At 40.0% G+C, this 27,415-nt stretch overlaps 1 protein-coding gene and 1 long non-coding RNA gene across 3 annotated transcripts in view; one reads left to right on the top strand and one right to left on the bottom strand.

Annotated features, from left to right (window-relative positions):
• Nucleotides 1-26,787, bottom strand: part of LOC122565911 (zinc finger protein 395) — a 94,271-nt gene extending 67,484 nt beyond the window's left edge. Inside the window, exon 1 of the mRNA XM_043722429.1 lies at nt 25,486-26,787. Coding sequence (XP_043578364.1) covers nt 25,486-25,875 — 390 coding nt within the window. The 5' untranslated portion in view covers nt 25,876-26,787. The remainder of the gene's footprint in view (nt 1-25,485) is intronic.
• LOC122565917 lies at nt 17,091-23,362 on the top strand. 2 transcript variants are annotated; one of them, XR_006316320.1, is made up of 3 exons: nt 17,091-19,620; nt 20,196-22,231; nt 22,300-23,362. It is a non-coding gene; the product is annotated as an uncharacterized LOC122565917 (long non-coding RNA). The 2 variants fall into 2 exon arrangements; XR_006316321.1 differs by having other exon boundaries at nt 20,196-22,497; nt 22,667-23,361.
• Nucleotides 26,788-27,415: the final 628 nt, after the last annotated feature.

Below are 27,415 nucleotides of genomic sequence, written 5' to 3'. Positions count from 1 at the left end.
AACGAACGATCGTGTTGCAACCACACGAACCGTTTTTGTTAGGCAACGAAATTCACTTGTGCAATGGAAAACGCGATCGGGATGGGTTTAGTAGGCTCGCTCGCTCGGCAGACTCGTTGCTACTCGCCACCGCCGTTGCTTTGAAATCTATTACGTCGATATAAACCCGTAATTCGTGGTTCGTTACTGTTCAATGGAATTTCCAGAAACGGTGGATGTCGTAAATAGAAGGGTAACGATGAATGGAAAAGTGAGAGGGATCGGGGAGAAAGGCAGAATGAAACGAACAGGAGCGCGGTGATTTGGTGAAGTTTAGCGACTATGATGATACATACTGCTCTCGTTAGCTAGGTTTTCATTTCAGCATGTCAGAAAGCAAACTGACAGTTGGTTCGATAAGCTCACTCGTTGCAGGAAAATGGCAAATAATAGTAAATTTTGAGCTAAAAAAAATATAGGATTTATGACATCGTAACCTTCATTCTGGTTGTTAATTTATGGACTTGATCAATGTGGCTTCTGAACAATGGTACGGCATTTAGCCGTGCTATTTTTTCGTTTCTTATATATGTCAGTCTTGTTAAATTTGGAAATTTGCAAATCTGAAAATTTGAAGGCTACGTATAACGAATATCTGGCGGGTATACTTTAAAATCAAATTATTCTTTTCACGATTACTTTATTGCAGCATTCGTTCGATTATTCGAGATCGATTCGATTACTGAGAAATGATTTGTTTAGAGACAAGTCACGTATGGAATTTCGCGGAAGTCGATTAATCGTGAGGCACGAATGTGCGACAAGATATATTCATGAATCACTATAGATGAGTTATTAACAGAAGGCGAGGTCTATGTGGAAGTTGGATGTTACTACGTTAATAAACATTGTCACTTTTAAACGAGCTCAACACGAACAAAACTGTTGCACCACGAAACTGGTATTACATCAACGCATATTTACGTGAAACACACGAGTCATCGGAGTTCGATCGTGTTAGATCTTTAGATAATTACCAACAGATAATTACCAATTTCGAAGAGAAACAATTCGAACGAATTCTTTGCGTCATCGAACTATCATTCTTCTCAGCTGTGTAACTACGGGCATAATTACTTGTCATTTATTTCTTTGCAGAAACTGGTAACATTGATAAAGACCTGCATTATTAGAGATTAAAAGGGTTCAGTTTGATTCAGAAAAAGAAATAGTTGATCAGTTTAGAAAATTTCGCCAAATACCATGGGTGAAATGCACGCCAGCTATATATGTATATATATATTTTTGCATGATGACATTTTCAGCAAATGCTCGATGACCTTTAAGTGACATGTAACATGTTAAGCTAATGAGCAAAATGTATGAATATAAAATGTTTCCAATGATCAAGATTTAGCACGGATATTCAAAGTTACAGATATTTTATGAACAAAATCATAAGTTTCTTGGTGAGTAAATTAACAGGATCAAAAAGAAAAGTAAATCACAATTAAAACATGCTCGTCCTAATTCCTCACCAGTCTACTCATCTGTAATCATCAGGTTACTCCGTTTCCATTCGAAAAGTTTTCAAAAATCCAAAATTGGTTATATAATACAAATGACGTCGATAAACGAGAAGACATCGTTCAACGTGTGAAGAAACTCGATGACATGGAATTTAGTTTTTATTCTTATTGTTGTTCCGAAAATAGTGAATGTGATCAAACAATCTTTTTAAAAGATTTTTTAAATTCTTCTCGTTATATATTCACAATGCTTTCTCTGCTCTCTCTCTCTCTTCCAATTTTTTCAAAAGAATTAATCACGAAGAGAAGTATACGCAACGGCACGAAGAAGCGCAATTATTGCAAACATGTGGTCGCGACGCGGTGGTCCTGCCCGATGTCCGAATGTTTCGAAATCCGCATGATTGCGTACAACAGAGCTACTGTATTAGGTCGCTTTATCGAGCCACGGAATTCGCAATCGACTAGCGAGCAAAACGTCTCAAATGAAAACACACCTTCGTACGCGGCCGTCTCCATGCCTATATATTACATTTTTTCCTCGCTGACCTCCCCTTATGTATAACGCGGCGTCGGTACCATTTTCGACGAGCTGTTAATCGCGATGGAACGCGAAATCGACGTGTCGGACATGCCGGCCAAGGCCTTTCCGGGTTTAGACGCGTATTCTGCAAATGCTGGCCTCGTCGCGAAAACAGGAAAGGAAGGTCGCATTCCATCAAACAATGATAACTGTAAACGCGACTTCGACGAATAAAACGAAACTCCCGGCAAATCATTTTGGTCGTTTTTGAAAGACCTTAAGTTTCTACGTGTTGAGTATGGTAATTTCAGGAACTGCAGTCTGGTTTCACGATGAGATACCTACATCCGTAAGGTATTACGTTTATGCAATTTTCTTAGTGGTTCATAGACTGCGCATTTTTATGCACTGATAGGAAATTAAACTATGCAAAAATATCCGAAATTCGTATAATATGCGAAAATGTACAGGGGTCGTCCGAGTAACACGTGGATGAACGGGCACAACATGATTGTTTGTGGTAAAACAGGAGAAAAATATAGAGTAAAATTTGTTCATTCTTGGCTTAATTTTGGAGAAAACCGAATTTGAAAATTTATCAAGTATATGTGAACATGGCTAATTCTAAACTGGACAGGAATAAATAATCGACAAGAAGTCATTCTATGTGTGAAAATAAGTCGAAAATGTACAATATAATTTTTCCGTTTGGGGCTCCATCTACAAGAAAATGGACTTTGAATGTGTTTAGTTAAGGATTAGCTTTATAGGTGCGTACGATAAATTTTCAACTTCATTTTTCTCGCAAATGTTTTGTGGAAAGATTTTATTCTATGCCGTTCTCTTATTTTCCCACAAGGAATCACGACGTTCCAGCGTTTACGTGTTACTCGGTCGGATCATGTATACAGTAACAAAATTAAGATACTTTGCAGTAGCCAATTTATAAATATTATAATCCATAAGAATTTGAATTTTCATAAATAATCACCGTCTACCGACTTACTTCATTGGGAACGTCGATGGTACTACTGCGAAAACCAAAATTCTCTATAAGATATGAACATAGAAAATTAAAATTTCATTCAGACAACATCATTCGACAATCTGACGCGCACGTATTCTCGAATTCAACCAGCGAAGCAAGCCATAAATTAAACGTCGAGCAACGAGCTCGACATTCCTTAACAGTTGAGCTGTCGATAGCACGTAAGCCGCGATAAATCACCAATTAAACGTGGACACAACGATCAACGCCAATTAGCAGGGAGAAAGAAACAGGAATAGGTCGGTCCAGGTGGTACAATTTTCAGGATTTATCTCATAGATGATTCACAGACAACAAGTTGCTTGGTAGACCGTATCGCCTCGACTATTTATTCAGCTCACGATTCATCAACGATCCCACGCGTTTTCTGAAACGTAGGCGATACCACTGAGCATTTTCTCAAGTAGCGCTACAACGCGGTCTGTGGAAATAACTATCGAACACAGAGAATTCGAGGCAATAGAAGCGATTGAATAGAAGTGAATTCGTAGGAGCAACCGCTTCGACTTGTGTCGTCATTGTTACGCTAAGGCTGTTATTCATAATCGCGCATAGTTTGAACACCTGCACGAACAACCTGGTTGCAATCACGAAAGGTCAACGCGAAACTAGTGTACACCTGTTTCTCGATAACCGTGAACGTTTCCACTCGAATCTCCAGTGAAACGAACGTCGACAGCTTCGTGATTGACTTCTTGAATTATCGCGCGCTGTATGATTACAATTGCGAAATGTTACTATGTCGCGCCGCATAGCAATTGTCATTCTTTTCGCTGTAAATGGCATATATAAATTGTTTCGAAAATCAGTTGGAAAATTTTCGTTATCGTACAAATGCACTGATATCTCCATTTTCTGAAAATTTGATGTGGCATAAGAAGAAAATTTACATTCATGAAGAATAATGGTACGAAAGTCAACGAATTAAGCCAAAAATATCAAGGTTTGTTTAACGAAAATACGCAAACAAAAACAACTCTCGAATGTCTCGTGATTTTAAAATGACTGGAACCAGATCGCGTCGATAAGTTTAGTATCTCGAGTATTGGCATCTGAATATCAGTACTGCAAGAATTGTATGTTTTTCGTTGCACAGCTTTGTTTGCATCTGCTTATTTTTACGTGTACATTTACTACTCGAATGATTGACGTTATGTTATGGCTACATTCTCTATATAGTCATTCATAATTTGATAACTACTTAGAGTTGAGAAATTAATAGCGATCTAACAACAGAATCCAACAGAAATTGTTTTTAAATCTTCGTTTCAAAATCTAAATATACTTTTTATTTAATTCGAAACTAAACTTTTGGACTGATTATCGAAATTGAAATTGACTTTCATCTTTCCAATTATATTCATAAAAGTATCTTCATAAAAATATACATATATTGTATATATAAATCAATAAATATAATTAATCTCCCATCGTCTCAATTAACCGGCACAACAGCTAATTTACTTTTTCTCGGAAAAAGAAAAACACGAAAGCTACCAGCGTTTTGTAACACGAGATACGAGTACAAAAGCAGCTTTTTCACAATTTTTTTCATCGATCTCCGGCGAGACTAACGCGAAATTAAAGCCTGCTACGCAAGTTGAGCGACTGCGAATCGAGCCGGCAACCACCGTTTAGTAGTTCTCGGTGTTCCATTCGCCGTTTTGGGCAATCTTAGTCGTGGACACAGCAGGAGAACAAGTTCCGCAGCAACTGACCACGTTCGCGAAACCGTGACCTCGATCGAAGAATGCGACGAGATTCGGTCCGTCTAACGGGATACGTAAAATTCAATCGAGGGCCAAGCTTAGCACCACGCTACTTAACGTATTTCATCCGGTGACTGGCTGAGAAAAAAAGAAAATACCGAAGGAAAAGAAACGAGAAGGAAGAAAGAAACGGTGTTGGATGTCTCGAGATTGCGCATCTTCGAGGGTTCCGTTAAGCAACAGAAAATTCGAGAAATCGCGCTCGATCGCTACAACGTGGGATAGCCTTCGCGAGAAAAGCAAATCTGGATGAAGGACAGCTGGAATATGTGGGTTCGATGGAGGAAAACGATGTTCTATCTTCGAATGAGACAACGGCAGAAGCTCCACGAGGCTCGCTGTAATCTCGTTAGTTATGCGTCACTCAATGTCGAGCTTAACCCTGGAATGCTAACCTTCGATGTTCTTCTTTTTGGGCAATAGGATTTAGCATAACGATCGAACATCGTCGAGCGTATTGAAACGGGCAAAAAACTTCCAATGGCAAGATCAAGGTAATTTTTTTCTGTGGATTAGAATTGTTATACTTTCATTAGAGAATATGCGGTAGTCGTCATGTGGTATTATACAAAAAATGACCGATGCCAGCTCACAGATAAAAATCAAAAGTTCAACCATAGAGCCCCTCGATAGCGAACGACCAATTTCATTCTTCCCCGATCAAATCCATCGTCCATAAAAAGCGTGACTAACGAAAGATATTAAAAACACCGCTTCGAGATAACGAGCACAGGGTCAGAGCTAAATTCCTTGCAAAACGACGTCCAGGGATTGATCAACGTGTGAGTGAGAGAAAAATTGAAACGGTGAATTTATCCCTGTGGTTGTGGACCTTTCGCAAGATCCGGCAACATTACGACTGATAATTTATCCCTGACGTCAGTTCTCGCAAGCGCCCTACCCCGAACCAACGCGAGAAACTTCCAAGGAAATGTTGGGAAAGGTTCGTTCCGTCTGATGTCATCCATAATCGCTTCAATTTCGGAAATTACAATTCTCGATACAAATAACACAGACGTAGACCAAAAAATACTTATACGGTCGACTATGCCTAAACTACCACACTATTGTACACTGCTATAAATAAATATTTGCATATGTAAAATATTAGATACAGTAAAATTTGGTAAAAATATGAGGAAAAGTTACAAGTATTAGATTGCAGTAATAATATTAAAGATACAATAGAGCTCTGAAGTTTTCCAACAAATATAATAGGCAGATAGGTGTTGCAATACTTATGGTAATATACCGTTTACTATTTCTCGAAAGAATTTGAAAAGAGCAATATGAGAGGCAAAAAGATGGAATCCAAAAACGATAGGAATAAGTTTAACTTTAGATCCATCGATAAGGATTTGCATCACAGAAGACGCCTGATCATTATTATGAGTTATACCGGCAGGCATTAGAAAAACAAGCGTTACGTCATACGAGGAAGGCTTCTCGGTTATTTTCGCGCGGCGTACACAATATCTGTTTTCATATGGTGACGTGGATGTAACTTATTCTATCATAAGATTGTTTTCGGTGTTAACGCACGAAATTTTCATCGTCGATATTGAAATACATGCGTCCGATTCATAGGAATCCGTCCATCTTCTTTCTTTCCTTTTTCCTTTCTTATTCCTTATTATTTTTTACACCCACGGTGTTCCATCGATTCGATCGATCCACGGATCAAAAGCGAAAGTCGGCAACGACCTTTACTATGGCCATCGCGAAAAATTACGGGTCGGTGATTCAGTTCATCCGACATGAGCGTACCTTGCTACCAATGACAGCACCTTTTCCCACTTGGGATAACTCATGCTTTGTTTTCGTGTCATACAACCACTTCGCATCGCATTCCAATTGTCATTTTATGCTAATACGTTTCGATGCGGTATGACAAAAGTACCAACTAATTTAATTACACCCGTGATTTAATTAGCCGCTTTCAATTCCAGAATAACTGCAACGGTTATCGCTTATTTTATGTGTTTTTCTTTCTGATTTAAAATAAACGATAACTTAAAGAAGTGATATAACATGGAAAAAGTTGATGTACTTCTATTTATTACTGATAGCGAAAAAACCACTAAAAAAGAAAACCACTTGTTGAACTATGAAGAAAGAAGATTAATTATTGAATCAAGGATATTTATACGTCGAACATCCTTTGTCTTCGGCTCTATCTATCGAAGATAATGCAACAATGCAACACGTAAACTCTAGATTATAGCTAGTGAAGAGGCTAGTAAATCACGTGTCGTTCAATTGTCGTCTAATTTTGAAATTAGTAGAATACAACGTTATGATCATTCGTTTATAATTTGCCAGAATATAGTGTAAACTAGCATTACATTTACTATAATGGTTGCAAATATAGTCAGTATTATGATCATCGATTACGAAATCGTTGCTTTAATCGACTTGAAAGAATAATATCTCGTACAAGAACGTGTTAATATTCATTAAATATCAGGATTGTAGTACCATAAGCATTCATTAGAAGTCGATCAATTTCCTCATAGGCATAAAGAAATATCATTGCAACAGTGATAAAGAATAAAGAAATTTTTCGTATAATTCATTCAAGTTTTTATTTATAATAGGTACGTCAATGACAACAAGCAAAAAATTGTTTCTCGCTATATGTTCTAGGAAATACTGTAATTTTCATAGACGAATAAGATAGCGAAATAAATAGTAAAACATATTGCTGATGCGCCTTTAATTTTCCATTAATTTATGCGTTTTAATAGAATTCACACGGTATTGCTACAAATCGATCAAAATCACCGACTATTTATAAACAGCAGTTGCCGTGTACCCAATGAACCGGAAAATTACTAAAAAATTCCCCATAGATAAGCGCAATGAAAGAAACGATTTCAAGCCTAACCGGACCACAAAACAGAAACATCAGCGTACAACGTTCACCGATTGCAAAACCGTTAGCTCGCTCAACCTTAAAAATAAATGCACCTCGGCCACGGTCTAAGCGCCTGCATCTTCCATCATAAAACGTGTGCAGCGAGCTACGAGTTTCCTGTGAAACACCCGTAGTACTACGTCCATCGCATCAGCCTCGAAACGTTACGCAAGTGACGTCGAACAAGTGCAATCAGTTCCAGTAAACCGAGCTGCACCTTGGATGCCGTTCGAATCATCCGCAGCTTATCTAAAGGGGGCACGGAATCATCGTTCATCTGGCCACTATCTTTCGTGACGGCACGCGTATTTTGCGATTCCTTTGTTTCGAACCGGCTGATTTATCCCCGATCCTTCGTCATCGACCGTTCTTACTAATGGCGCAACCGCGTAATCACGGTTCCACGTGCAGCCTGCACCTGAATGTGAGTAACGAACGTCTTCTGGGTAACCGGGCATGTAGGAATTTAGAAACGACCGGCTCGAGGAACACGGGAAAGGACAAAGTCTGGTATTCGTTGGACGAGAGGAGGTAGTTTCCATGTACTCGAAAATCGTTTTATGATTTCAGAATCTTTCGGATTTATGCTCAAAACGTTACCTGTAGTATGTAAGGTCCACTTAAAAGTGGTGGAGGGATTTACGAGTGAAAATGTATGTGTAATATTAACACGACTGCTATACGAGATTTATATTTTATCTATGTGTCACGATATTTTATAGAGATCTAGCACGCGTTACTCAAAGTTTTTTAGTCGATGGTATTGGTCTTATTGTAGCTATTCTAGAATCTCTGATTACGAAGGAATAGTAATTGTATCGAATTGCCTGCACTTTGCTATCTAATTTCATATTCTTTTCTATCTAATTTACTTTACTTTGCGATGTCTATTTTAGAATCATGACAGGACCAATGTATACTTAATCGAATTGCGTTAAAGCTAAATTACAGAATTATAGTCCTCGGAGGATTGTTTTTGGTAATAATAGCCTAGTACCAGGCAACAAATTAAATTAAAATGCGATCCTTTAACAGAATCGAAATTAACGAGCAATTACACTCTCATTGGAAAACAAGTAGATGCTCTGAAGCATAAGGACTTCTCTTTTATTTATTCCAAGTAGAAGATTAGACATTGGCAAATTATAAAATTGAAACAATCGAGACGAAACGAAGGAAATATTTGCAATCATTCGCGCAAACATACTCAATTCTCCTTACAAGCTTACTTTCAATTTGGAACACGTTCGTTCCTCTATTTGTCCTCGGTCTATCTAAAGATATGGTCAACAGGATAAGTCTAGACGAAGTTCGTCCGGTTTTCGTCGACTTCTTTGGGTTCAAAGTCAACTCAAAAATCCACACAATATAAATATAGGACAAAAGAGACACTCGTCGCGATAATTCGAGTGTCCAAGCGAAGAGCCGAACAAACTCGACTCGTTATTTAAAACTGCGTGGGTTGCATCAGCTCTTTACGCGGCAACTGAATACAGAATCTCGAACTGAAGGAAATTAATATCGCCCCGACGTTAACGACCATAAATGAGAATCGATAGCGTTCCCATTAGCAAGATTTTTAAAGAGTTCTTTTCATTAAGAGAAGACCTAAAGACAAAGATCAATTCTCCGTCTTTCTATTTTTCTCTTCTTTTTTTTGTAAGAAAATGATGCTCCAAATCAATTACATATATTAAGAGCAACAAACTACGTATTTACCCGGCCATGTTGAGAATAGAAAAAGAAAGAAGAAGAAACAGAGAAGATGAGCGCACATCGCGATGATGCAAAGTTCACGTAGATAATTCCTGTTTGTTCCGAGATCAAGGAAATGTTAGATAATTATATCGGCTGTAGTAACATACTGCTGCGTGCTCCGTCGAACACAATGCCACGCGAGCACATGAAAATGGTTCCATGAAAACTGATTCTATGGAAAATTCATTGTCACAGTAAACCGAATCCTCTATCTGACGCCTCTATCTGTCTCAACCAACGAATTTTTATTTACCGCGGCCTTTAACAAAACTTATTCGAGATGCATAGACGAGGAATTAAATACGACAGCTATCCGAAGGAATTCATTACGGAAAAAGACGAATTTGTCAAAAATTTGTTCTCGCGACACTAAGTGAAAAGACACACAAAAGATCTAAACCCGATTCTCTAGTTAGATCTTTCTTAACTTTTACGTTGAATTTTCCGAATTTTCCGAACAATGTAACACATGATTAAACGTATTCGTGTAAGTCGAAATAAAGCTTCATTGAAGATTCAAAATGCTTAATAAAAAGGAAATGGCCTCCCTTGCGTCTGTAGACCGTGCCCCAGACTCTGCCTTTACGATTAGTTCAACTGCTAGGCAACCTTTACGCGTCTGCTCATTGACTGGCTGCAAAGTAAGCGTTCGTGTTCTGACACCGCGGGAATTCAGGACTATGCCCCCGGTCAAATTTAGTCTTGCCGAAATCTTAGTCAGCGACTCGGTCACAGGCTTCTCGCGCGACCGTTTTACGACTACCATCTTTTTGTCTCTTTCTCTCTCTCTCCCTCCCTCCCTCTCTCTCTCTCTCTCTCTCTCTCTCTCTCTGCTCCTCCTCAAATAGAGAAGGAAGCTTTTGTCGACCGAGCATAAACGTTATACGAGAATATGGGTTTATTCATAAAAGGGAACAGCCTGTCTGTCAGAGACACGAACGGCGAGATGGATATACGATAATAATAAAAATAATGATAATTTCTCCAATTTCTTAAATTATTTTTATTTTCTATAAGAAAATTCTGTTCATTCTGAACTCTTTGTTATTTTATTACACTGTCAAAGAATCAAGCCTACCTATAGCATAATTACAAGTACCCGTTTAATAGATAAACATATTAAATTTTTACCTGATTTTTTTCGATCAGAGGCACTTTTTAATTAACTATAGTAAGCTGATACGAGTAAATCACGAGTTGATACGTTCTATCCAAAGCAAACGTGACTATACTTTGACATTCCTGCTGCACGTATAATGATAAAATTGAAGGTAAGAAGCTTCACTAACAGATAAACGATGTGTTCTTGGAAAGAGATACATGTTAATTAACTAGCTCACATTAACGTTAAAACGATAATTTCTCCTCTTTAATTGCAGAAAATAGAAATTTTTACATTCTTATTAATGTTGAAGATAATTGAGCACGTTATGAAATCATGCTAACGTAAAAGTGCAAAGAGTGTTAATATTATACTAAGCGCACTGGTGAAACGGTTCTTAAATAATAATGACAACATGTCTGCGGAAACAAATTTGCTTCAAGCGTGAAACATTTCTCAGGCTATAAATAAATAGATAGACGAAAACCTTTTATACGTAAAGACAAACTTAAGGCACAAACGAAACCGTGGAAAGTTCTTCTATTAGTCATAGGTACAATAAATTATTAAATTCTCAATATCTAATTGGAAGCTTTATATTTTACTAAAAACAATTATTTTTGGAATAATAAAATTACATTGAAAAACCAGACTCGGATAATAAATTTATATTAAAATAATAGTATTTTATTATTAACCTGGTTATTATATGACTCGATTATTAAATAAATCCATAATGCATCGTTTCATATCCAGAAACCTAACTGGTTACCAGATATCTGATTTCGACTAACAATTGAATCGATATTACACGTATAAAAGAAATCTCCATGGAAAAATGATCGTACGTAAATATTTCATTGTTTTGCTGAAACTTAGTCGATTCAAGCTGAACACAGGGTTTATCTAAAAGGTTCATTGCTAAAGCGTTTCCTTGCCTGCGCCATCTCAGCCAGAGTTTAAAAGCGCAAGCCAGATAACAGAAGTTTCCAGCTCGGTAATCGGAAATTTCGAAAACATTCCCGCCTCAACTTTTGAACTAATTTAGAAATCGAGATACGTACGAGTCTCGTTATTGTTATTGCTTTAAACGTGCTTGACGAGAAGACGAGATAATATCGTTATCCTGACAATCAATTTGAAAAAAGCGTGCGTCAGTGTGGCAATCAACAACGTCACCTTCATTTCCATACGTAACGTCGATTCATCGATACAATTCTTTATCGACGGTAGATTGGTGAAAACTTGTCAAACGACGTTCCTGCTTATACGACCAACAAAATTTCTATCGAATTAATTGATAACACGCTCGTTCCACCAATTGACGCATTGCGATACATACAAAGTAGAACAAGATATCGAGACTGGCATCGTTTCAAAATATGATTAAGGTAGAACAGAAATATATACCTCTTTGTACTAGGTCATGACACACGAAATACGTATTTGTTCTTTTAGATTAAAATAAATATTTATTAGGTTAACAAAATTTCGCTGTAAAAGTATTGGATTTTAGGTAGAAATCTAGATTGATATCATGCGCAGCTTTGGCCAGACAGAATGACTGATTATAAGATTATAAGATCACAAAATATAAAATTATAAGATAAGAGGACGATTCGTATTTCGTGCGAATATAAATTCATCGGAATATTGGCAAACAGGATATTAAAAAATTTCAAGCCAAAACACACGGAACGAAGGAGCATAAATCGATATTCAATTCTATTTTCCATACTATCCGAAACGTTCAAACGAATATTTCATTTGTGACAAACAAATATAACATCGCCAAGAGCGGTTACATACATATCCATTTGAGGCGAATATTCGAGCAAAAAGAGGTTCCCAAGGAAAAGGGCGGAATGATGAGAGCAAAGTGCAAATTTTATCGCAACAAAGGACGATAACTCCTTTCTAGCGAATGCATTCCTCGAGAACGCCACAATAGAGTCAGAGAAAATAGCAAACGTCCCTTTCGTTCTGTTAAAAAGGAAAGGTGAATGAAGAAAAATTCTATCATAAAAAAAAGATCTCACGAATATCAGTTGACCGGTTGATAAGGTTGTTACGAAAAAACAAAATAAAAAGAATAAAGTAAAGAAAGAAAGGAACAGCGACGGCGCATTCGAGCTGATTACTCGTAGCTTTAGATAAGATTTATACAAAAGACGGCCTTGGTAGATTTGATTGGAAGGAACGAAGACAATGATCTATGAAATCATATCTAGATTATCGACGAGAAGCGTGAACGAGGAAAATACCATATTGAAATATATCAATTTTTTATGATACGTTTCATATTAATTACGAGTTTGTTGATGATAAAATGCGAAGGACGATAGAGATGCGGGAAATCGTTCCGCGATTCGATTCACAGTTTTTCGTTCGTTTTCCTGAGCTATGTCGTCACAACGAAGACGAACAACCGCCGACGAATTTTCGTAACGGGAATTATCTTGCTAAGATAAAACATATATATATATCAATTTTTCACAACACACAAATGGTAATTCAGGAAGCGTCGAGATCGCCACGAAATAATTAGAAGATTCTTATTACGAACAATACTATTGTATCAATCAAACAAGTAGAAGCGAAGAAGTTAATTTTATTCCAAAAATATATGTACTTCAAGGCAAAAAACGTTTCGCAGATGAGAATTTTATGCAGATAAAAGATTATTCTAGTAGCTGCGAACTTTTTCATTATCAAATTTTTATCTGCTTCCGTTTTAAATAAATTAAAAGTCAATTTCGATTAAATAAACCGTCCAAGCATTAAATAATTGTAATTTAGATAATCGTACCGTACTAGTTGTAATCTGTAGTCATAAAGAAGTTCGTAAAAAAACCCAGTCTGTGGAATGGCTATTTCAATTAAATTTTATTCGACGACGTTATATGTATAGAGGAAAGTAAACATTGAGATGCACACTAGTTACACGAGGCTTTTTAACGATAAATAGCAAAACTTCTTTCATAGCACGAAAAAACCCTTAATCTCTTCGTTGTATAAATAAAGTTATTGCCTGCATTGTACTACAATTTTTTACTTAGCAATTTTGTGATAGGTATTTTCAGCTAAGAAATTATTATAAATTCGCATAAGAAATTCTTATGTAGCAGAAATGGGTACTCAAGCATCAAATTGCCGTTAGGATTAAACGAAGAAAACAACATCGACAAGAAAAATTACAAACAAATAGACTCCAAAGATCCAACGAAAGTATTCCAGAAACTTGCTCAACAGCACTGCCAAAAGCAAAATCTCTATTGAGGCAAGCAGGAAACGGTTCCAGGAAAAATCAGTTCATTTACAATAAAAAATGAAGAAATATGTATAAAAGAGACCGATGCGATAGAGTTACTGCGAACAAGTTCCCTAAGAAGGACCGCAAACATCGAGTGGTCATTGGAACAAAGAGAGCTACCGTACAGAGGCTCGGTTATCAGCAGAAAACATTTTTCCTGGGTGTCGGGAACGATAACGTGGCCAGGCCACGTTCAGCACGAGTGAGAACAGTCGTGAGCGACTACAGGCAGCAGGAATCGTACACAGCTGCTGCCGGCCTGATTGTTCCTCCCGGTAGAACCGGCGATCGGTGTCACTGTGTCGAGCTGTGCTACCGGTGACGTCACTGCTCAACACCGTCAACAGCCATCCCCTCTACGATCCTCGTAACGCTATTCACGACACTTGCTTACTTACGACACTGAATAAGGAACGAACGCCAGAGATTAGCAGCTGGCAGATAATGTTGCAGCGTGTATGCGAAAACCGGCTTTTTCTCGGTCGGACAACGAGCCACGCGGTTTCGTTGTCCCTAAGTGAAGTTCAGCTCCAGTAAAAAGATGTAGATCACCGTAAACGAGATCGAACAATGAGTCAGTTGGCTAAGAGTAAAACTACGACCAGTTTAATGCTAATGGGTTTTGATCAACTGTCTTGGATAAAGTACAACTGAAAACTGTGAGTCTTAGTTTTTTATCCGAGGTAGCAAATTTTTCATGCTTTTGAATTCTCTATATTTTGTATACGACTTTCAAGAGGTTTTAGAAATTAGTTTTGTAAATTTGAAATGTTAAGAAAAAGGGTAAAATTCGACACTGAACCATTTGGCTAAGGAAACAATTCTAAGGACTGGAGAATGTAAATTATGAATGTGGTTTATATATTGTGCTAAATTTACGATTAGAGTATCAACTGAAGATTGGAATAGGGCTTATTTATGGTCTTCTCAACGCAACAATAAAAATTCTCACTACTCGAGTTCGCGAATCATTCGACAGTTGTCAGAATTCTATCGCAGATAAAAATTTGAATCCATTCGCAAGCTCCATTTCAACACGCGATCTATTTCAAATAAATCGTGACGTTAAAACGCTGACAATCATGGGTGACGCCAGATCAGTAATTTCTCACTTGGTCCACGGCCTCAACGCTCTTGTCAGCGGTTCTTCCTACTCTTCATGCGTCATTGTGCACGCATAACGTCACGGCCGCCCGTGGAAATTGACGCCACGGCTTTTGTTCGAATTTTACGAACTTGGAAACGAAGGACTGCACTGCGATACCGACCTTAAATTTATCAACTGTGTCACGATCATCGTGTAAATTCGTAAAACTGAACAGAGAACCATATCCGATGACATGCTCGAGAAGAAAACGTTCTTTCTGCTTCACGGTCTCGGATACGAAAGCTGAGACAAGAGACACGGACGGTTTCGGGGAACGAACTTTCTTTTTGGCCTAATTGGAGAAATTAATCTTTTTTTAAAGTGGAACACTTTATAATAAATATTTTCCTTTCTAAGTGGATCACTATGCGAGTTCCATTATTGAAGTACTATTTATTTTGGGATAATAGGAGAAATTAAATGTTTTCCGAATAGTTGCAATATGAATATATGTATAAGTTACACAACGTATACGTTGTGAATAAGCAATATCTATTTCCCTAAATTGCAAACAATTTTCGGTATACTCTGAATCTGTAAAGACTTCAAGACCAAACAAAACTGCACAACATTTCTACAAATTTAGAGTAAAATACTCAATGTAACAACTGTATTTCGATGATTATAATTTGTGATGGCTTCGGTATTTCCGTCTTTCTTCTCTTTTAGTGTTCCCCGTTGAAGGAAGGCATGTACCAAAAAGCAGGTCACGCAACGGCGATAACGGTAATCCGTGCAGTCGTGGTGTAACGGCGTTCACGTGGAAAAGCAAACGAAGAAAAGTGTTTTGCTCGCTTACCCGTAGAATCGCGGCTAGACACGATTTATAATGACTGCGAATAGACTAATGACCGCCTGGGTTTACCTTCGAGTCATCGTAGCTATTGCAACGACGGCAATTCGGAAATCCCGAGCTAAATTGTCTCTTCTAACCGTAGTAGAATCGTATTAAATTAATCGTCAGATGAAGAGTTCATGGTGAATTACGAACTTCAATACGTGGAAACTATTTTCTTCGTATAACAGATGCTTAACAGGTGCTTTAAAGAGATGTAAATAATTAAACCTCTAAAATTGAAATTGTGTTTGCTTCTAAACCAAAATATTAAAAATATATTGATATATGAATATGTAACTTCAAATATAACGTGGCATTATATATAGATGCTTAATCTAAATTCTAGTTTTGCTTCGTGTATTTAATCCTAGTTTTTTAAGTTGTATAGTTTCGCTTAATCTTAAAATAAAAGTATGTTATTAATACTCGCAAGAAAAGTAACGCAACTAATATCTTATTGTTGAAGGAAATCAGAATTACGAAACTTTGATTTTTGCAATATCCAAAATCTCTGACCTAAACAAATACAAATCTTAAGTTAATTTTTGCAATCGCACCAGATAAGCCCTATTAAAAATGTAACAAAACCGATATATGATTACTATCCACTCAACTACCTAAAGCCTGGCTCTATCCCTCTTCACCTCGGATAAAAAATATCAAACAAAGAAAGTTTATCGTTCAACCAGAGCTTACTCATTCATCGACTATGCCGTTATATATGTCGTTGTTCATCGAAACGACCACACAAACCTAAACTCACAGACATCCACGTATATATGCATGTACAAAACCTATTCGCATGCCCACGTACATATATGCATAAGAGAGTACTCGATCCAGTTCGTGGCGCGTTATCGAAAGGCGAGAGTGTCAACGTTCACCCGCGCGAAAGTGAAAATCTGGGGCTGCCGGTCGTAGCACGAGCGAGAGATACTACTACGTTTGTCGACTGTGTCGAGGCGGGCGGGAAAAGGCCGGCCCGCGGCGGTATCTAGGCTGCGACCCGGTTCGCGATATCATTTAGGTCATTGTGTTCAACCGGGTCCAGCAAAACCGGGTAAACGCTGCCCAATGGCGGCGCACGACGCGCCACGCCGATCCTGCTCTCTGGCGCAAACCTTTTCGACGCATGTGCGCGTAGTACGGTGTGAAGAAACGCGACTACTATATCGCTCTCTGCTCGCCGGCCGGGCTTCACTTTATACACGGCGTGCGCGCGCTCGTTATATCACAGGCGACGTTGCGTAAAATGTACGCTGGCACACGCTCGTCTCTTCTGTTACACGGAGAGTATGTGGCCGCCTTTCGCCCCTCTCCTGGCCCCCTTTTAAACCTATCCCCCCGTTTCACCATGCGTTCTGCCCTCCTACGACTCCACTGCTACCTCCTTGTTCCGTCTCTTTACACGCGCCTTAACCAGCACCGCGTGAACGCGAACACGTTCCGAGCTTCTTGTTCTACGTAGCGAAAGTTTGTTTTCATTTTTAGTCTCCCTCCACCAAAACCGGTGGCCGACCGGCCCGCCATCGCCACCTGACTTTTCATCTGGCGTGCGCGCACATCAATACGCAGAATCATAGCGAACCGTAAGTGACTATGTGGTTGAGAGGATCGAGAATTCGAAAAAATAGGTGGTCTCTATCTTTTACAATTGGTTCTCACTTGGAAATCGATGGAATAGTTTAATCAAGAAATCTTTCCCAATTGATGGAAAACGATATCCGATGGTAGATCGTGTTTCGAAACCTCTATAGATACCCACACGCGAACGCCTTATTTTACAACAGAAGGGCGTAATTAGTATGTTTGTATTGATTATTCAATCAGTGGTCAGATCATCCAACTAATAATTACCTATTTTATCTCCATCCTGTAAATAATTGAACACGCCTTATCTTGGTCGTAGGAGTGACTTATTCAGCTGTCTCGTTAAATCATCCGAGTCCCCATATTCTATAAGGTATTTGGTAGTGTATGAAATGGAATCGGTGATACGAAAGACCACCTATCTCTTGCCACATAGATGGGAGCGCGGTATACTGGAAAGTCATAAAGTAGCAAAAAATAAGAACGGCGTAACGAGCACCGTCAATCGACGCCTTTATGCGGGAGAACTCTTCCTCCCGTTTTCCCAATATACCATCGCATTCGTGAGAGCCAACGGGATGTATGTATTGCACGCGCGTTTGCCACAGGGACGAACAGAACACGATACCTTTCCTGTGAATCTCGCGCGCGTGGAACGCAGCACGCGTTCGTGTGCACGATCGGTACCTTCTCGACCTACTTCTCTGAGAAAGGCCCGACCTCGCTTTTCTCTCTGTGCAGCAGATACGCGCCACTTTTCCTCGCGTCCTCGTGCGTCCTATGCAGTATGGCACGCGCATCAACTTTTCGTGCCCTGGCCATTCGCTCGCCAGGGCCAGCACTATCGTAGCATGCAATTTCACACTTCTCGATGATGACGAAAATCCGCTATACAAATTCAGATGATATTATATTCTATTATTTGAATTTGTTCTTTAAGAATCAAATTAGAATTCAAATTAGAATCAGGATAATTTAATGTTTATTCGATTCGTACATAGGTGTCTATTGCTTAGTTTAAAATAACGGATTAAAAGGATTAGATAATAAAGGTAAATACTACTTTGCGACGATCTACATTGTGTTATACCACGCATAGTGCTCTTCTTACGCGGTACTATTGACAGAAACTGTTAGAAAGTCTCTTGGGTGATGCATATTCAACCATATATTAGCTCGGCGTGTGCAAGGTTGCATTATCGATCATAATTTACGACGCGTGCTGCATTGTTACGTCAGTGCAGCTCGTTTACGGCCAATATTATCAGGTGGGAGCGAAGACGCATAAACTTACACGCGTTATGCCTACGATCAGCTGATTTCGCACTTCGTGTCAATTTCATAACAAGCAAACAATCGTTCCAAGTACCTAAAGAGAAAAAATTCCAGATGCATCTGAAACGTCAACTTTTACCACAACAATTAAAATGTTATCCATCCAAATAACTGCGAGTGTCGGATTCGAAAATCAAGGACGGCTGTTTGGCACGGATTTCAAGCGGCATGCTGATTTACTTTCACGCGGACAATGAAATTTCGTTCACGGCCAATACGCTGTTTAAATAACAGTAGAGAGTATCGGCGCATATCGAGGAGCGTGGGCAAAGTAGCAACGATTACTCCGATGGTATTGAAGAACCATGATTCCGGGTAATCATACCGGCACGCGCGTTCTATTTTGCAATTCCATACCGTCACGTCGGCGTGTGCAACTTATTAAAAGTCGACACGTCTCGCGCGTACTACGCGCCCATTTCGAGGGGAACCTTGCGAGCGATCGTACGCGATGCATAAGTATTGCACCGGGTGGCATAGAGTTGTTCTAATATCCAAGGTAATTGTACTCAGACGTGCTAATGATTGCGACACAGTCGCAATCGCCGTAAACCAAATCAGAAGGAGCGTAAGAGGGAGGGGGAAAGCAAGTAGAAAGAGATTTGTATAGTACGCGCCGGACAGAGAGAAGGCGTTGCATTGTAAACTCTATGACCGACTTTACAAGCGATCGACTAGGATACAGTGCCTCCAACGGTCGATCGGCGCAACTAACCGCCATGTTGTTTCCAAACCCGAAATCAAGTTCGCACCACTCTTTACAAAGAGAAAGGTAAACGCCGATCGCTACCTCGTCCGAAATTATGACATAACTTTGGTTTCGCTGTGTTTTTTTGTGGAAAGGGAATTCAACGTTCGTAAAAAGAGAATGGAATTTTTCTTTTTTCTTTTTTTCTTTCCACTTAATGCTAGATTCTTAACTATTCAGTCCACGTAACGGCTAACAGCATCGATTTTAATCCTAGTTTCGATACTGATCTGCATTTTAGCGCTCTTATGCATATTCGATTTTCGCTGGTGAAACGATGTTAAACAGATGTTCGTTTTCCGTGCCAACCTTTCCTAAGATCGACTGTTATTCTGCACTCGGTAATAAATACGAGGCAAGAAGATCCCAAAAGAGTTATATAAATTAAGATAAAGAATCTAAAACGGAGAAGCGAGTACTTTAAAATCTACAATTATCAAACTAATGATTTCTATTGTAAATTCTGTATTCTACCGAACCTTAAGATTAATTTTTTTCATTTAAAAATAATTTTTATGAGAAGAATTATAAAATTAATTTATATCACGTATAATTCTGCTACGATTGCAAAGTTATAATGCAGTATGTATCGTTTCTAGTTTCCAACTGCCGAATAGGATCTATGGACAGCTACAGCGACGGAGGCCAGCCGGCCGGCCTATGACTATAAGTTAATACTTATGTAGAGTGGCCATCCGTGATCCATCTTGCGTAACCTATTTACCGGCAAAGTGGTACAAGCACGTATGACATAATCCCGTGCAACAGAGCACGCACTGTGCACTTTACATTCCGGTCTGTTCGAATACTATTTTAAATAGCCCATACTGCGATTGTGCGACTGCGCGGCAGCTCAAGCCGGCACGCCGCGCCGCACCAGTGCGCGACGTTTAGCAAATTAAAAATACACGAAGAAAATCAGCCCGTGAAACAAGAAGATACAATTTTACCATTATTATATATCCCATGGAACCTTTCTTTTACGCCCCACTTGTTTATTTTAAACATACTTTTGTTTCCAACATACTTTTAAAACTATGCAACAAGATCTTTGAGAATCTTGAAGAACTTAACTTCATATTCTGATATCGATTATGTGGAACTTAACTTTATTCTTAAATCTAACGACTATAGTTTTTCAGTCTAAATAGTGTTTGACACTTAATTCCAACTACTTCACACTCGGCAAGCTATTTTTATAAACAATTTAAAAAAATGTACAATTTATGTTTGAGACCAGCTTTATGTATGTAGATCTTAATCGAACGTGCAGAACCTCTCTCGACTAAACTGTAAACAACCAGGATATTCGAAACGTGGCTGATAAAAATACTATATACTCAATCAAACTCCCTTTACGATCAGTTTCCCTTGGTCGAGTTCGTAACCTCGAATCGAACGAGCACGCGACGAAAAGAGGCGAGGTTAGAGAGATCGAGAGAGATTGACCACCTGCTGCTGAGCGTGGCCCGAGCAACTAGAGCAATGAATTATAAGCTCGGATCTCATCGAGCTGTCGGCAGCTGTTGGACGGACGTTTCTTCTGTATGGCAGAAAAATTAAAACGTTCTGGATTCCCCAGCGCACACAGCGATTGGTAAACGAATATAAGAGAAGGAAAGCAAGAATGCATCGAAACTAACATGCGTATTTCCAAAAGGGTTAGTGGCTACAAGATAGCACGAACGATCGCGTGGAATGAAGAAAACACCCGCGTGACTACGTCAGACTGCTAGACAAGCCTGTACGCATACTGACATTTGTTTACATCGCGAACGGTTGTTGCGGATGCGCCTCTATGTATGTATGTATATAGAGTCGGGCCAGTTAGGTTTGGTAAGCCTGTGCCGGGATATCTATCTTTGGATCCACGCACGAAGTGCGCGCACACACTGGCCATCTCTTACTCAATCGTCTCACGCCTGTGCCGGTGACCAGTGACACCGTTAAACGCGACCATTATTTCGAATGCGCCCCGCAGGTCGGATATTTCCGTGGTGACCGTAGATAGACCCGATGGATCACACCGTTAACGGCGAAACGCACTCCCGCAGTGGAACGCATTACCACGTATCCAATGTTGTGCTATCTTTTCGTCGCAGTGAAATGCACGCGTCAGTGATTCTCAACTTTTATCGGTTACAGTTGTTTTGTCATGTTGATTGAGGAGTGATTATGTTGGACAATTTGACAGAAGAGTAAGCGAGTTTGACGATTGTGACCGCGATAAGAGATACAACGAAATAGCTGCAAGGATTTGTAAAGAGGTGATTTTATTGCGCGATCATGTCGGTTTGGTAGGGTACTTGGAATCCAGATAGAGAAAGATGTGCTAGAATAATGTTCAAAATATGAACACTACCTTTGAGGTGGATTTTTATTTGTATATATACATGTTTACTGAAAATATAATAAAACTTGGTATAAAAACTAAATTACCTTCTAAGTTGATACTTTTAGGGATTCACAGCATGTAAATTCTAGGAAGCATTTAGTTAAACACATAAGATACATGTTTAATTAATTGCCGATTATTTGTAGTAGTACAACTCTGAGCAAATAAAGCCTTATAAATATTCCGATAAATGTCACACTACGCTAATTTCTTCCTCTTTCTATGAAATTGTAAACGATGGTAAAATCTAATATTTCTTAAGGAATGAAAATTTCTAATTAATGATCAAATCAATTGTTAAATTTTAGAATTCCTTATAGTTCTTTAAGTGAATAGTGAGTACAGCCATGGACAATACTTTGAAAAAATAGGGACTGCAACGAAGTTGACGGTCGAGCGCCATGGCTATTGACATATTGTCAGGGCTAACAGAAGGCAGGTCGAGGTGTCGAATCGCGAAGTGGATGTTACGAAACTGCATATGCAAGATGTTTGCTAAAGCAAAGGTACACGATAGTCGGCAGAACGCACGGAAGCTTTAAAATTACCACTTACGCGTGCTTGCGCTAACAGATAAACGCCGTCCAGTATTTACCGATTCACGGTTCGGTAAATACTTCGACGTCACTAAAAGTCAGCCATGTACGCTCGCTTATGTGTTACATGTATAAACAGGTAACGACGCGGGGAAGTACTTACGTCAGAGTACTACATCGGTGGATTAATTACGGCGATTAAAGATTACAGATGATCACAGTGAATTAAGGAAGACAGGAACACGAAAAACACGCTCTGTTACGTATATCTCATCACGGATACGATGATTAAAAATAATCATAATTGCGATCGCGAAGATTAAGATGAATCTCTGAAGTTTACTACTATCACATGCCGGCGATAATGTGTTCGTTGAAACCAAGACCTGAACGATTTTCATTCAGAATTTATGCTTTCGTTGATGTTAAGGAGTATTACCATAGGAAAAAGTTCCCTTTTTTTAAACTTCAGTTCTCTCTTGAACGTAGTAATAATTACCGTATATGTATGTGCTTCAAATAAAAATAAACGTGTGTTGAAAGGTTATCTATATTTAACCCTATAATGAGTCTCCCCTTATTTAAGAGCTACCCGCTTCATATTTTCCATTGTCAGAATTTTTTTGTACGAAACCACCAAGGGATATGTAAATTTTAAAAATTTTGATTTAATAAATTACCAATTTAATCAAAATTAATTAATTACATAAATAAGCTATAGTACAATAAAATTATCATTTAGTACCCAAACCGAAATATAAAATTTTCTAACGTAATTTTGTTTATGAATTCTCTATCATAATACACATACCCTTAAATGTATACAAATTTGACAAATAAAAACCAACTATTCCTCGAAGAATTTTAAGTGTCAGTCTTTCATTCTAAACATCTACTGGAAACGTGTCTTTAGCCTACGTGACATCGTTGTTAGATAAAAACGCGACAATTTGACCATTTGCCACCGCAGTAAGGCAGGTCGATTTTCCGGTGAACTCGTGCAAAACAGACATAACTACATATTGCGGGGCGCAAAAATATCGGAACCGGACACTTCGGTCTGACCAGATCCGGTTTATTTTTTCCCCCGAGTGGAGCATGAGCGCTCACGACCGCGCAGCAAAGTTTCCACGAAATGAAACGGTGGTCACGCCTGAGCTACCTAACGGAGGTAGAAAGATATTGCGCTAATGCGTTCCACGTGGGGTCACCGGTAGCCGGTGCACGGGCCAGTACTACCGTACTGGCTTCGCGCATAAAACCGACCTCTCCCGCATCTACGTACATACATACATACGCGCGAAAGAGCCTCGCTATACGGACAAGCAAGCTAGAGAACGCCAGTGCCTCTCATTACGAATCTAACCGCGCCCACGTAGCGGTATCGAGGCTGCGTATACTTCTCTGCCACGCCTGACCGACCGTAATAGCGCTATCCCTCGTTTTATGGGGTATTTATTACGTTGCGCTCGCTACGCTTTTCTACGAATCTGCAAAAAACTCTTGCGGCTCTCGGCAACTGTATACGCGAGTATACGCGCGTGTGCGCAGCCGCGCGTGCGCGCGGCCACTTCGCGGATTCTATCTGGCCGTAACTCGAGAAAGGCGTGTCGAAAATCGACGGACTGGCATCGGTCTCGTGTATCGTGTGACTCCAATATCGGGCGGCGGATGCGCCTCGAGACACAGGCATTTCCTTCTGTTAACCCATTCGTTAACCTGTTATTCGTTCGCTGGAAATTATACTCCCCTTCCATCGGTTCCCCTACCCATTTACGATCAGACATTGTTTTACTCTCGAATATTCTCGATCGCCGATCCGCTAGATCGACGACAATCGGAGAAACTAATTCCATTGTGCGTGGCAGTTATGCTTCACAACGCGGCATTCGTGTCCAGATAGAGGTAACGTGTTTGCCTCTTCTAAACCTGTGTCTATCCCGTACGGGGACAAGGGGAGTGAAGTGACCCTGCTCATGCGCGTCGCGTAAATAGGAGAGCCACTGTACAGTCTGCACGCGGAACGAGGTCACGAAAATTAAATTTTCTGATTAACGGCACGCACGCACACACCCACCCGGTAACAGCCGGCTGTCACATCGTCACGTGCCATTCCGTCTTTCCTCTCTTACCTTTGGATTGATTTCGCGCAGCTGTCAACGATCTATCGTCTGTATCTTAAGAATAAACGCAACATCGCGGCAATTCGTCATAGTATGTCATCGGTACTGTCGATGGCGTGTTATCGCGCGCGAGAATACGTTTTTCTTGCTCTCTGAAAACATCGCGAACATCGCGTTCGCCGGAACAGCCTGGCTATGCGCATGCGCGCTCGCCGAGTTTGATGCGCGCTAACCTGTGCTCCGATGCAACGAGACCCGGCGGCGGTACGGATGACGTATCAAACCTCGTTATGCCTAACATGCCCCGCCAATGTTTTGTGCGTTTTTTCTTTAAACGTATGTATATACAGCGTATATATGTTTGTAATATATGAGTATGTGATATACAGCAATACACAGCGCTACCGAGAATGAGAAAGGAATGTACTGTACATACATGTAAATAAGAGCGAAACTTTGATCTATTCCTCCCTTTCCAATATCAATTCTCATTGAATCAATTTCATATTGAACATAAAATTTGGCAGATAGTAATAGAAATCTGATAATTAGAAATTTGATCTAGAAATATAAAATTGCTTAATTCGATCATTCGAAAATAAAATTTACCAAATTATTGTCACTTCAAAATAAATAAAGTACCCAATAAACTTATCGTCAGAGATTACAAGAAGGCGAACTTAAAAGTAACTAGCGTCACATCCGCCATCCGAGAGTTACGCCAATACGGGTTTTGAAAACTCTGGAAAGATGTACTATTTACCCGAAGTACGCAAAATTAAACAGAAGAGATAAGAGAAAGTAGAACAAAATGGGTATTGCCAAACTTACTCACCTCTTGGCCGTTCGGTACAATTATCACGTCTACTTCGTCGAGGTGCTCGCGATGTTGCGTGACCTCTGCGTGAATTTCCCGTCCGTTGTACGTAAGATAGACCTTCTGGCCGGGCACGAGATGCGCGCTGGTGACAGAGCCGAAACCAGGCCCGATCAAATCGCGATCAGAGTATTCGGTGCTGGGACTTGGCGGACGGCCGCCGGGAACGGAATCGAAGCGCACGGAGTAGCGAGTCTTCGGTGTAATGCTGAGGCCTGACTCGGACGCGGCTGACGCCGGCGTTTTTACGGCGTGAATGACGCCACTGTAGTATTTCCCGTCCTCGCCGGGAGCACACACTCTGGTGCCGATTATGCTACGTTTCGCCAGCCTCTTGCCCGTCGACATTATTCGTGATTATCTATGGTTAAACGATCTCTGCTCTCGTTTCGATCACTTCGATAAATCGATTGAAACGTTCGACGAGGATTCTAACACACCGATATACTTCACAACAAAATACCATATATCGAATCGTTCTCGAAAGTATCTCGCGCGAATTCGCCTCTCGTATAGATCATTTGCACCGCGGTTAAAGACTCACTCTTCGACTACCGTCCGCGAAACTCAAACGTTAAAAAACGTACGTAGATGCAGCACACGAACCGGAAACAAATTTGGATCACACTAGAGAAGAAATAATGTCACGCGCGACTCAACAGTTCGACACTTTCCATAAGAGATGATCGAAACACGATTGATATATTATGTCTATGATTCGAATGAATATTTGGAAAAACACTCCCGGAAACTAGAACACCAGTTTTACTCGTCGTGTGTAGCTTCAACTCTTTTTTTTTCCTTTCTTTCTTCCTACGTCTCCGAAACTCCGTACTGCGACACGTTGCTTTAGGTCATCGTTCCGTGATAACTCGCCGAGGACAGATTGGGCAGTTTTGCGTGAAATTGCAATCGCGATAGCAAATGCGATCCTAAACCGAGGAAGGACGCGGTGGCCTTCGCGGCCTGAACACAGAACTCAACGTATCAACAAAACGGCGTGCACCGTTGCCTGTATTCGTCACGCCGTCCGCATGTTCGAGGCACTTCGTGATCGATTTGTGATAATACTTTGGAGTGCACGCGGTAGATAGCATAATATATGACTGACGCTTGCCGGTGAGTAGAAATCCGGCGCTGAACGGTAACTTGAACGAGCAAGCGGTACACGATTCAATGGTATACGGGCAGGAGTAGGACTCGCGGTACCCGACATGTGACGCACAGCTGAGCGACCGAGGGACTGAGGACAGACTACCAAGCGGCTTTCACTGCGCCGGCCGGCCGCCCGCCCGCCCGGGAAAAACAGCTGATAGATAACAACAAACCCACGTGATTCGGCCTCGAGCACCGATTGGTCGCGCTCGCTGACCTACTTACTCTCATTGGCCGTCCGCCCGGACAACGAGAAGAACGGGAAAAAATCGCAGACTAGAACCCTAGCCAAAGCATTTTGCTCATCAAGACCTTCCACTTTCTCAGCCCTCTCCTCTTTTCGTACGCCTGTACTCGGCGTCCCTTCTGGCGTCCCTCTTTTCTATGCGCAAAGTACGTCGATTACATACAGGCTCATATGAAATCTTGCACACCATCGACTTACTTTGTCAAATTAACCTAAAAGTATTCATGGAAATATCGATTCTGCATAGGTTTTATAAACGACAGTTTTGTAATCAGCTGGTACTTAAATACACAAAGCAGTCATTTTGTCATCAGCTGAGAACGCCTGTGACGAAATCGGAGCGAGTGATCAGTCTACTGATAGGTACAAAGCCCGCGTCAAAGAAGCCTCTCTTCGTAAGATACTCCTACTGCCGCTCGTATACCATACTGTAACATCTTTTTAATGAAATACCTTGAATTTTCTCAAGATTTTTACTTTTTAGTA

This window comes from Bombus pyrosoma, linkage group LG3 (genome assembly GCF_014825855.1).
Source record: "Bombus pyrosoma isolate SC7728 linkage group LG3, ASM1482585v1, whole genome shotgun sequence".
Classification (NCBI taxonomy): domain Eukaryota; kingdom Metazoa; phylum Arthropoda; class Insecta; order Hymenoptera; family Apidae; genus Bombus; species Bombus pyrosoma.
The sequence above is the reverse complement of the archived record's forward strand: the minus strand, read 5'-3'. Positions and strand labels throughout refer to the sequence as shown.